Below are 13,720 nucleotides of genomic sequence, written 5' to 3' on the forward strand. Positions count from 1 at the left end.
AGTATGTTGTGAACGAGCTGCTGGGCGGCAACGGCGCCAATGAGGCTGAAGCAATGGCCTCAGCGAAAGGCAGCAACTCGGGTCCACATCATGTGACCGCTCTTGTGGAGGCATACAGCCAACAGCCGGAGCCGGGACAGAAATACTTGGTCGAGGAGGTCACCGAGATGGAGGGGATGAGTTGGACACAGAAACTGATGATGCCAGCGAAACTTTGGGAGACTTTCAACCTACTGACATTGAGTATGTGACCATTAAAAGTGTATACGATTCCCAGGTGGAGGAGGCCGAGGCCGAATGACATTGACGATTCCATGGATGAAACGTCCGGCAATGTAGTTGTCTCCGCCTCCCAGCAGCAGCAGGCAACAACTTGCAACGCTGGCGGTGAAGTACTGCCCCTTGTGTGTCATGTGTGCAACAAAGCGTTCCGCCAACAGTGTCGCCTCAATTACCTGCGCTCGCACGACGACGGCTCTACATGTGCGAAGTGTGCGGCAAGATGCTGAAACATCTGCGCAACTACAAGGAGCACATTGTAATATGCACATACCACTTGTATCGAGTGTACACTGTGTTTGGCACTTATGTGGCGGCAACACTTTGTGCGGCCACATACAAATCACAATAAACAATAACAAACTCAAGTGAGCGCGTAACATGATCGACACCTTGTGAATTCGGCTAAGTCAGCATATGCACGCTGACCGCCAGTGCCCTATGCATAAGTGCATAATACTCTCTCTCACTCTAAAGTATTTATGTAAGACAAAGCATGCATGTCCATTGTCGCCTAAGCATAAGTATATACATATAAGAAATATATAATGCAGCCGCGCCGTGACGAACGTGACGTGGGTCTAGCAAGACCAGGACCCCAGGATCTCTATCTCCAATAACGAAGACAACTAATAAGACAAACTGGGCTGGCTGAAACAAACTGGCGGAACTGAACAACAATTGTAACTGAGTGAGTACATGGGTATGAGCTCCACAATCACTAAAAAGAATAAAAGACGCAGTGGTATTAAAGAGCGAATCAGACGGAGAAAGTCTGAGATTGTAAGACTCTTATATAAGTCCGAAATCCCACTACCCTGGGAAACTGCAGTGAAACTAACAAGTGAACTCGAACATTTAGAGTCACTGTTAATGGTGAGGAGCAACCCCTGTCCCTCAGAAAATACAAACATTCAAATTAACAAAAATACACATCGCCCACAGCCGAAGGAGATACCAAAAAGGAAACCCCAATGTCCACCTGACTGCGAAGGTCCGCTCTTCAGCCCGCATTGCCTGGGCACATGCCAGGCAAAGGAATAGATGTCTCAACAAAAATCAATAATAAATAATCAATCACGAGACGCAGACCGCCCCTTGTGACAACGTTGGAGCAAGAAGAAGTACGAGAGGCAGACCGCCCCTTGTACCAACGATTGGAGCAAGAAGAAGTACGAGAGGCAGGCCGCCCCTTGTACCAACGATTGGAAACACCAAAGGTGAACTGACCGACACCACTAAAGAGTGCCCAACATTAATTTTAAAATTATTATTATATATTTGTAATGCCCGACGGCAATTGAGTCGACCGGCAAGACGTTTGGCCTGTAAAGCCATTCGGAAACATTAGGCAGGCAAAAAGAGAAACAACTCTCAAATTTGTAAACTAGTACATATACAAGCATGATATACAGAAATAGAATTTTTTAAATAAGACAACAATTCTTAAGAAACATTGATGTCTATAGAGACAAATAAAATAAGTAAATCCGATAAGATTTGAAATTGAAAAGATGAGGAATGATTATTAATAAAGAAAAACAAGAAATATATATATATATATATAAGATATAAGATCAAAATAAAAAAAATAATCTTCCAACTGCAGTCAAGCATACAGTCTTAATAGGCAGTATTTTGAAATATGAGCCGGAGTTTTTAAGAGATTCTCGGCCATAGGTACAGACACTCTCATGTCAATTAATGAAGTACAATAAAAATACATTGACAAAATCTACAAAGGCTATGAGTAAATTAACAAAGAGGAATTTAAAGAAAGTCTTGGTAAAAGAACCGAACCTAGCTAAAAGAGTTAATTTCATTGTATCATATAGTCCCACGTATATATGTAATTTCGAAAGCATATATATGAGAATATATGATCTAGATTTCTCCCCTTTTATTGGCCTATCTAATAAAGAAAAGGCTCAATTATTAATATTAATACCTGGCATAGAAATTATAACAGTATTTAACGAGAAATCGGAAGAAATTAACTACGAGGTATTCAAGTACTAAACCTCGTAATAGAAACAGCTTGCTAGCCCATATTATGGAATGGTCAGAAATTTCTGAACGAATCCTTAATATAAAAATCAGATTTGAAAAAGCATACAAATGCTTAACTCAGAATAGACCAACTCATAGAGACACAGTAGATAGACACGCAATAACCTTAATCGACTGCTTCAATGAAGCACGAATATTAATCTATAATCATAAAGACGTATTAACCGATCAACATTGGTCAGAAACGTCAAGGTTATTGACAAGATTAAGAAATAATCTCCAAAGTATAAAGGAGAAACATAATCTTAATCTAACTGTGCCGTCTATTCTGAATACACCGGTAAAATTTGACGCTAGTACAGAAGAAGATATTCAAGTCCAAGAACAAGACTTGGCAAATCTTACTATCCCGGCCATTCTAATGTCCACTGTAGATTCGGATTCTGATACACATTCAAGTGTAATAGAAATCAAAACAATCACAATGGCTCAATCAAATATTGAATTAATTAACACGACATCAAAGCTTATACCAGTTTTCGATGGTAAAGCGGAAAACTTAACAAGTTTTCTTGATGCGTTAAACATTGTGGACGCAATAAAAGGCGAACACGAACAATTAGCTGTGTCGATGATAAAGACAAAGCTAAAAGGTGTTGCCATAAATTTAGTCGGGAGTGAGACTACAATATCTGAACTCATCTCCAGACTACAAACCAACGTCAAAGGCGAAACTGTAGAAGTATTATCAGCAAAACTGATGAACCTACAGCAGCGCAATAAAACTGCCAATCAATATGTAACAGAGATTGAGCAAATGACGAAGACGTTGGAAAATGTGTATATAACTGACGGGTTAACTTTAGAGTTAGCCAGAAGTTATTCCACCCAGCATGCAGTAAAAGCAATGACTAAGAACTGCACAAATGAGAAGGTAAAACTTATCATGGAAGCTGGTAGTTTCTCGACAATGAATGAGGCCGTATCCAAATTTGTTAATAGTTGCACAGAAGCAACAGGGCACGCTAATAGCGTCCTGTATTTCAATGGGCAACAAAACAATAATAGAGGTAGCCGTGGAAGCTACCGAGGAAGGGCCAATTACAACAACAACGGCAATCGCCGATACAATAACAATAATAGAGGCAGAGGACAGTACAGAGGAAATTATAGGGGTCGCGGTAACTCAAGTCGCGGCCAATAACTCCTCTAACGTACGTGTAGCACACAGCAGTTCGGAAAACTGTCAGACACCCTTAGGTACCCAAAATTAAATAAAAAGTACACACAATAAACCTTAGTCTAAATATGTTCGTAACCTTTAAAAACACTTCTACAAACAGTACTCTAACATTTCTGCTAGACACAGGAGCAGATATATCACTAATTAAAGAAAACTCAGATGTCTTTGATATCATCGAAAAAGAAAAACTGTAAATATTCAAGGCATTGGACATGGCATTTTCACGTCCAATGGCTTAATCCAAATTGAGCTACAGACAGACAGATATATTATTCCACATAATTTCCATTTAGTCCCTAAAGATTTTGCAATACCATGTGATGGAATAATAGGAGTTGACTTCATAAAACCTTTAATTGCAAACTAGACTGTGAACCAGAAAATAATTGGTTCATACTAAGACCAAATAACCTAAAATACCCCATTTATGTTCCAATAAAATTCAGCTCCGGAAATAATTTAATACTATTACCATCACGATCCGAAGTTGTTTGAAAGTTAGACATTAACTCAACAGAAGATAATGTCTTAATTCCTAACCAAGAAATTACATATGGTATTTATGCTGCACATACAGTAGCAACATCTAATAACGCATTTGTCCGTTTACTGAATACAACCAGTAACGACCAATTAGTCGACATAATATCAATTATGAACCTCTTTCGAATTATGAAATAATTCAAACAAACAAAAGTTCGAGAACAGAAGAAGTCATAGCTCAACTACAGAAACATTTTCCAAAACAATTTAAGTCACAACTCGCTGAAATATGTTCAAAATATAGTGATATATTCGGACTTGAAACCGAATCAATCACAACAAATAATTTTACAAACAAGAATTAAGACTAAAGGATAAAGAACCAGTGTACATAAAAATTACAGAACACCGCATAGTCATCAAGAAGAGATAAAGAAGCAAGTAAATAAGCTAATAAAAGACAAAATAGTTGAAGAATCTGTATCCGAGTATAATAGCCCTCTTTTATTAGTACCCAAAACCACTTCCAGGTTCAGACGTTAAGAAATGGAGACTAGTAATAGGCTATCGCCAAATAAATAAAAATTACTGTCCGATAAATTTCCCTACCCAGGATCGACGACATTCTCGATCAACTAGGTAGAGCTAAATACTTTTCATGCCTTGACCTTATGTCAGGACTTCATCAAATAGAGCTAGAAGAAAGCTCAAGAAATATAACGTCATTTTCAACAAACAATGGTTCATACCGCTTCACGCGACTTCCATTTGGCTTAAAAATAGCACCAAATTCATTTCAGAGAATGATGACAATAGCATTCTCGGGTCTAGAACCATCCCAAGCATTCCTTTATATGGACGATCTAATCGTCATTGGATGTTCAGAGCAACATATGATCAAAAACCTAATCAATGTATTTTAACTCTGTAGAAAAATAACCTCAAATTACATCCACAAAAATTTTCATTCTTTATGCACGAAGTGACATTTCTTGGTCACAAGTGCACAGATAAAGGAATACTTCCAGATGACAAAAATATGATGTCATCATGAATTATCCCGTACCACATGATGCGGACAGTGCTAGACGATTCGTTGCATTCTGCAACTATTATCGACGTTTTATAAAAACTTCGCCGACTATTCACGGCACATAACAAGATTATGTAAAAAGAATGTCCCATTTTTATGGACAGACGAATGCCAAAAAGCATTCCTGTATTTAAAAAGAAACTATAGAAACTGCTGCAATACCCAGATTTTAGCAAAGAATTTTGCATAATCACTGATGCAAGTAAGCAAGCGTGTGGAGCAGTTTTAACCCAAAACTATAACGAACTCCAACTTCCAATTGCATACGCATCAAGAGCGTTCACAAAAGGTGAAAGCAATAAAAATACTACAGAACAGGAATTAGCAGCAATTCACTGGGCGATATTACATTTTCGACCATATATATATGGCAAACATTTTACAATTAAAACGGATCACAGACCTTTAACATTTTTATTTTCCATGGTCAACCCAAGCTCAAAGTTGACACGTATGCGGTTAGAATTAGAAGAATATGACTTTACAGTCGAGTATCTAAAGGGTAAAGACAATTTTGTAGCAGACGCTCTATCCAGAATAACAATATCCGAATTAAAAGACATACAAAATAAAATCCTGAAAGTCACTACCAGGTACCAAAGTAGACAGAATTTCTGCGCAGAAAATAAAAAGTAGAATTGCTAAGGCAATCTACAGAAAAAGCTTCTCAGCCCAACGTATACAACGTCATAAACAATGACGAAGTACGAATAGTAGTGACCATGCATATAAAAGATTCGCTATGTTCCCTTAAACAAGGTAAGAAAATTATTGCAAGAATAGATATTGGTGATATATATACAAATGGAAATATTGATTTAGGTCAACTATTTCCAAGGCTCGAGAAAGAATCCGGTATATTACAAATATGCCAATTAAAAATAGCACCGTGGGAAAATATCTTTGATGACATTTCAATAGATACTTTCAAAAATATGGGCAATAAGATATTGAAAACATTGAGAGTAGCGCTACTCAACCCGGTGACTATAATAAATAATGAAAAAGAAATAGAAGCTATACTGTCTACACTACATGACGATCCAATACAAGGAGGTCACACAGGCATTACAAAAACCTTGGCCAAGGTCAAAAGACATTATTACTGGAAAGGTGTGACTCGTGATATAACACAGCACATCCAGAAATGTCAAAAATGCCAAAAATCAAAAATAGTAAAACATAATAATAACCATAACTGAGACACCAGTAAAAGCATTTGACAGAGTTATAGTGGATACAATTGGTCCATTACCAAAGTCAGAGCATGGAAATGAATATGCAGTCACACTTATATGTGACTTGACTAAATATTTAGTAGCTATGTTATACCAGTTGCAAACAAAAGTGCAACAACAATAGCAAAAGCAATATTTGAATCTTTTATTCTCAAGTACGGTCCAATCAAGACGTTCATTTCGGACATGGGAACGGAATTTAAGAATTCAATTATAAAGGATTTGTGCAAATATTTAAAGATTAATAATATAACATCTACTGCACACCACCACCAGACCGTTGGAACAGTTGAAAGAAGTCACAGAACTTTCAATGAATATATACGATCTTATATATCAGCTGATAAAACTGATTGGGACGTATGGATTCAATATTTCGTATACTGTTTCAACACGACCCCTCTATGTCACACAACTATTGTCCATATGAATTAGTTTTTGGTAAATTGCATAATTTACCAAACGATTTTAGTAATATAAATAGAATAGATCCTTTATATAACGTAGACGATTACGCTAAAGAAGTTAAGTTTAGATTAGAATCAGCCTATAAAAGAGCAAGAATAATGCTCGACAAATACAAAGCTAGGAATAAAAAAATTATGATAAAAAGGCTATAGATTTCGAACTACAAATAGGAGATAAAGTTCTATTAAATACCGAAACTGGCCATAAATTGGACCCAGTATATTAAGGACCCTATACAATAGTTAAAATAGAAGACAGGGATAACGTCGTAATTAAAAATGAGAAAAACAAAACCCAAAAGGTCCATAAGGATAGGTTAAAAATTTTCAATTAAAAAAATTTATAAAGAGAAACCTGGCCTGATCAACCAAAACAAAAAAAAATATATATATATAATTACTTTATTATTTACATTAAAAATATAAAATTACTTTATTATTTACATTAAAAATATATAATTGCGTCCTAAACTACAAAAATCAAATTTTATATTTCAATTTCAAATTTTTTTAAAAAAAGATAAAGTTTAATTAAAGTAATTCTTTTCAAAATTTCAATTTTAAATTTGAAAACATTTAAAAACAATAAATTAAAATAACTCCATTATATTACGTTATTTTCAAAAGGAGGAAGATGTAATATGCACATATGTCATACATATCGGGTGTACACTGTGATTACCATTTGTATCGAGTGTACACTGTGTTTGGCACTTATGTGGCGGCAACACTTTGTGCGGCCACATACAAATCACAATAAACAATAACAAACTCAAGTGAGCGCGTAACATGATCGGCCACTTGTGAATTCGGCTAAGTCAGCATATGCACGCTGACCGCCAGTGCCCTATGCATAAGTGCATAATACTCTCTCTCACTCTAAAGAATTTATGTAAGACAAAGCATGCATGTCCATTGTCGCCTAAGCATAAGTATATACATATAAGAAATATATATTGCAGCCGCGCCGCTGCCGGTTGAACCGGCAGCGCAGTGCGCGCTGAACTTATGTACTTAGGGTAAGAGAACATTTTACTTCAAATAAAAGAACATTATTAAAACTGAACTAAAACTGCACTGACGTGCATGAGTTTTCAATTGAACTTGAATTCAACAGCTCAAAGATACAACTACTGAATAACTGTGACGTTATACAACAACATGATGAAGCACTCGAATGTGAAGCAACATCAGTGTAACATCTGTGAACGCTTCTATCATACCACCTCTAGCCTGGCGGCACACATGCGCACGCATGCCGAGGACAAGCCGTATAAATGCGATCAATGCGGACGCAGCTATGCGGCCTTCGATCATCTACGTCGCCACAAGCAGACGAACACCGGGGAGCGGCCGAATGCGTGTTATTTGTGCGACAAGGCGTACTGTGATTCTTACTCGTTGCGGCAACATAAAATCAGTCATTCGGGCGAAAAGCCCTTCAAGTGCGACAAATGCATGAAGGCATTCCCAACCAAGAATCGCCTCAATAGCCATATGCGTGTCCATAATAAGGAGGCGCCCGTCACTGCCACCATCAGCAGCAGCGTCAGCGGCGGCGGCGGCGGCACAACCAATAGCTCAGCACAGTCCCAATCGCAATTCTCGCCGTCGCAGCAACAGCAGTCGGAACGGTTAACGACGGTCGCTAGACGTCGCACGGTGATGAGCGGAAGCACAATGCCTGATGTCAGTGATCAGCAGGTGTCCACACACACACACCCACACACACACACACACACACACACACCCACACCCACACACACACACACACACACACACACACACACAGATGAGAAGGCGGGCCAGCGGGTTAACCGCCGACTGGCTTTAAAAATCCAGTAAGCGTCTGCTACCCAGAGTTGGGTGGCATATAAGCGTGGCTATACAAGCGTAGCAACAGCATCCCACTAATGTGGGTGTGCCCCTGGCAGAAGGGCTAAAATGCAAGGATGGGAGAAATTTAACTACATGGAAGTCGTTAAAAGTATAGAAATTACGGTGCAGGAGTAGGAAACCCAGTGCCGGCGGTTGTGAGGGGTGAGCAAGCGGGCCCCCGGCCGTCGAGATCCAGCGACCAGCGGCAGGGTACTAGCCAAAATGCAGAGTAGGATCATCCTACTGATGACGGCTTTCGAGACACAAAGACACGTCACGAAAGGATCGAAGGACGCAATAGCAGAGCTCGACGCACTTAATAAAAGAGCACTAGCGCTGCAGGAGTGAAAGGCGAAAGACGCCGCTCCCAAGAGTACTGGTACCCAAACGGAGGGGCACCAAAAGCGAAAATCGACTGCCAATACCAAGGAAGCCCCAAGGACCAAGGTAATCCCAAGGACCAAGGGAATCCTTATCGAAAGCAGTGGGCAGGAGGCCGATGGGAAGAGGGGAAAAAGGCTCCTAGGGCAGCCAAATATGCAGATGTGCTGAAGAAGCCAACCCCGGAAAACTCAACCCATAGCGTCAAGGAGTGGGAAAAGTAAGGCCTAAACGATTGCGCAAGAAACCGGAGGCACTTATACTAAAAAGACAGGAGAGATGTCGTACGTGGACATCCTTCGAAAAATGAAGGAGGATCCGAACCTGAAAGAGGTGGGTAAGCTCGTCCGCAAAATCAGGAGGACTCAAAAAGGAGAATTAATATTAGAAAAGGAGGGAAAAACGCTGGAGACCGGAACATCAAAGAAGCGATAGAGAACTCCCTCAGCAATATTGCCACCGTGCGCTCAGGATCACAAAAGAAAGGCCCTGAAGTGCACTGGAATGGACGAGGCAACGAATGCTGAAGATCTTGCTCAAAGCATGATGACCCAATTTAGGGAATCGGGAGACCGGAAGTGCAAAGCCTTCGAATGATGAGAGATGGAACACAGATAGCGACCGTTATGCTAGATGTCAGTGATGCTATCATGGTGCTCAAAAAGGGACACTAACGGTGGGATGGTCACGGTGCCGCATTACTCAGGATGTACAACCGAAGAGATGTTACAGATGCCTAGGGTACGGGCACTAAGCCAGCAACTGTAAGAATGCTGACCGATCAGACTGTTGTCTAAGATGTTGAGGCAGAGGACACAAAGCCAAAGGATGCGTAGAGAAGCCTTCCTGCTTAATATGTAAAGAGGATATGGACAGAAACCACGCTACGGGCAGTTCTGGATGTCCAACTTATAGGAAGGCCAAACAACAAGCAGGAGCTAGCAAACAGCACAATGCAGGAATACATTAATGTTGCCCAGCAATGTTAAACACTGCGGGGCCGCCCAGAGCCTCTTACAACAGACAGCAGTGGAACGGAAAATTGACTTGTTCCTACTGAGCGAACCCTACATCCCAAGTGGAGGGAACGCTGACATAGATACAATATTCGACGAGACAGGCAAGTCGGCAATAAAGTGCTGCGCGGGATTTCAAGTGCAAGAAAGACAAAACCCCCTACGCGGTTTTGCCTATGGCAAAGTTAAAGGAGTACACTTCTACAGCTGCTATGCCCCTCCTAGTGACAGCCTGCAACAATTTGAGGGGATGTTAGAGGCGCTGGTGGAACACGCAAGAGGCCGTGGCCTTGTCGTAATAGCGGGAGACTTCAATGCCTGGGCGTTAGAGTGGGGTAGCACAGCATCAAACCGTAGAGGTAGAGCACTAGTGGACGCGATGTACATGCTGGACCTGGTTTTGTTGAACGACGGACTCAGGCCGACTTTTGACAATGACAGAGGCTCATCATATATCGACGTTACCTTTGTTAGCAGATCTATAGCAGCGAATGCCAAATGGGAGGTCCTGGACGACGTCACGCTGAGTGACCATGCGCTAATTATCTTTAAGGTTCAATTAACGAGTGGGACGAATAGACTGCGGAGGAGGCAAATGGGTCGTGCTTGGGACACGAAAAGAATTGATACTGCAATGCTTAAATACATTATTAACGATATGGGGAATCCAGTAGGCCAAGCGGAAACTATGGTGGTGAATCTGAACTTGCTACTGGAAAAACATGTGATGCAACAATACCGCCAAGGAAAAACAGCCGCAAGAATAAGCCCCCGGTATACTGGTGGTGTGACACACTGGGAAATATAAGGGCAGAACGCCACTCAGCGAGAAGAAGGGCGCAGCGGGCGAGAGGGCGTGACAACCATCCACAGCTGATCGAGCAGTACAAACTAGCCCGAGCTGCACTACAAAAGCAAAAGCTAAGGCAGGAGCGTTTAAGGAGCTACTCACAAGCATAGACGAGGACCCATGGGGAATGGCGTACAAGATAGTCTATAAAAGGATCAAAGCAACAGGAGGGAAAGGACAATTAGGGCCAGAAATTATGGCCAGAATTGTCGAGGAGTTATTCCCGAAGCAAACCACCCTCTGGCAACCAGCACAGATAATGACTGGTGAGCAGTTCCCGAGGATAACACCGGAGGAAGTAATCTCGGCCGCTAAGAGGATCAAGCCCTCCAAGGCCCCTGGACTGGACGGAATACCAGGAGGGGTGATTAAAGCCATAGCTGAGGCCAAGCCCGAGATCTTTTGCAATACATTTCAACAATGCATTGCTGAGGGAATGTTCCCTACACGCTGGAAGAACCAAAGACTAGTACTCATCCCGAAAGGGAAAGGAGCCTCGACCAATACTGCTGGCGGATATCGCCCTCTGTGCTTACTGGACCATAGTGGGAAGCTTTTGAACGCATCCTGTACTGCCGCTTGGAAACGTACACAGAGGGACCACGCGGGCTTCCGGAGAGGGAGGAGTACCCTTGATGCACTGGAAGAGGTCCGTGAGATAGCCTCAAAGGCGTTAGCGGGAGAAAGATGGCTGGGAGGGGCCAAAAGTTCTGCGCTATAATTACTCTTGACGTTAAAAATGCCTTCAATACAGCAACATGGGCCAGCATACTCAGTGGCATGACTAAGATCGGTATCCCTGAGTATCTAAAGGCGGTGATCGATAGTTATTTTTGAGACCGGGTACTTTGGTACGATACGGAAGACGGTCCCAAAAGCTACGAAGTTACAGCAGGCGTTCCTCAAGGGTCGGTACTTGGCCCGATCCTGTGGAACATAATGGGATAATTAAAATAACAAAACCAAGAGACACAGAGCTACACTGCTTCGCGAACGACGTGGCAATCACTGCAGTTGCAAAAACGCTCCCTGAATTGCAAACAAGCTGTAATGACACCATAAGGGCAGCTACAGGATGGCTTAAAAGCGTAGGCCTCAAAATTGCAGCACAAAAGACGGAGGTGGTACTGCTAAGCAGTAGGAAAGCGGTTGAGAAGCTGCAGATAACAGTAGACGGGGTCCACTTGGAGTCGGCAAACTCATTAAAATACCTGGGAGTCCTAAACGACCATAGCAGGAAAGCGGCTATGGCAACCACGGTTCTGGCTAGGCTAATGCCGAATACGGGTGGTCCCAAGATACCGGCTGGTATCAGTAGCGAAGGCGACACTGTTATACGCAGCTCCAATCTGGAAGAGCGTAACGGAGAGAGCATCCTATCTCAAAGAGGCACGAGCAGTATACCGGACAATGGCCTAAGACTCATCAGAGGGTTCAGGACCAATACCGAAGATGCGGCACTTGTACTCGCTTGCATTCCGCCCATCGATTTGGAGATCAAGGCTCTGGCGGCAATGCGCGAAGGGGTCAGTAGAACTAGCGCCAATGAACGACTGCTGGTGGACTGGCAGACCAGATGGCATGATTCACAAAAGGGACGCTGGACACAACATCTAATCCCGGACGTCGCAGCCTGGATTAGATGTAAGCATAAGGAACTGGACTACAACCTAGTACAGTTTCTTACGAACCACGGCTGCTTCCGTGGATATCTAGCGAGGTTCAAACACGTCGATACCCCCAATGCGTGTACTGCGAGGACGAGGTGGAGACTGCAGAATACGTACTCTGCAATTGCCACAGATTCTCAGACGAGCGAGAGGAACTGACTAGAATGACAGGCTCCCAAATGAGACCGAGGGAACTGATTAAGACTATGATGGCGGATACAGACTCCTGGAAGGCGGGCCAAGCCACTATTATTAAGATAATGAGACGAGTCCGTGTCGACGAGATGACAAACCGAGGAGGCAGACAATAAAAATGCGCCTGATGCCCGTGAGGTCGGCGGGAAAGAATACCACCCCAGCCCAGTCAGCTTGTCGTAAAGGCGACTAAAGACAACCGAGGAACCCCAAACAACGTTGCAATAGAAGGAGTGCATAGGAGCATTTATCATGCTCACCGAAGTACTACCATTATTGACACGTCCCGGTGTGCCGACACAGAGGAGCAGGCGGAGGTTTTAGTGCGTAAGAATCGCACATACCCTTCTACTGGAGTAGAAGGGATCTTTCAGAAGATTTTCCTACCGTGGTGGATACCAAAAAAAAAAAAAACACACACACACACACAGCCCTATATGCTGCTCCTATCTGGGCAGACGCCGTTCTCAAAAGCTCGTACATCGGCGGCTTGGCGTCAACCTTCCGGCTGAGCGCCATCAGAGTCATAATCGGTTTCAGGACCGTTTCCGACGAGGCTGCACATGTCATTGCCGGCATACCCCCTTCGAGGAAATGGTCAGGGAGAGGGTAAGCGTTTTCCGGCAGCGCCAGACTGGCTCCTTACCCAACGCCGAGAAAAGAACCATTAAACAAAGAGCACATAGGGAATGCCTCGAAAAGTGGCAGACCCGGTGGAACGAGACGTCCAAAGGGCGGTGGACTCACCGGCTTATCCCTCTCATTAAGGAATGGACGACAAGGAGTCACGGCCAGTTGAACTTTTACTTGACCCAGGTCATCAGTGGCCACGGCTGCTTCAGGAGCTACTTGTTCCGGTTGGGACATGACACAGCCGAAGAGTGCCCCGCCTGTTTCCCGACTGCGGTGGAGGACGC

The 13,720-nt window shown here is 42.6% G+C and overlaps 1 protein-coding gene across 1 annotated transcript; it reads left to right on the plus strand.

Annotated features, from left to right (window-relative positions):
- Positions 1-7,974: 7,974 nt before the first annotated feature.
- LOC132797800 (zinc finger protein 354C-like) lies at positions 7,975-9,669 on the plus strand. Its single transcript, XM_060809575.1, has 2 exons — positions 7,975-8,502; positions 9,544-9,669. Exons 1-2 carry the CDS (start codon positions 7,975-7,977, stop codon positions 9,667-9,669), a joined length of 654 nt encoding a protein of 217 aa, XP_060665558.1.
- The last annotated feature ends 4,051 nt before the right edge of the window (positions 9,670-13,720 follow it).

Source organism: Drosophila nasuta, unplaced genomic scaffold (genome assembly GCF_023558535.2).
Source record: "Drosophila nasuta strain 15112-1781.00 unplaced genomic scaffold, ASM2355853v1 ctg221_pilon, whole genome shotgun sequence".
Taxonomy (NCBI): Eukaryota; Metazoa; Arthropoda; class Insecta; order Diptera; family Drosophilidae; genus Drosophila; species Drosophila nasuta.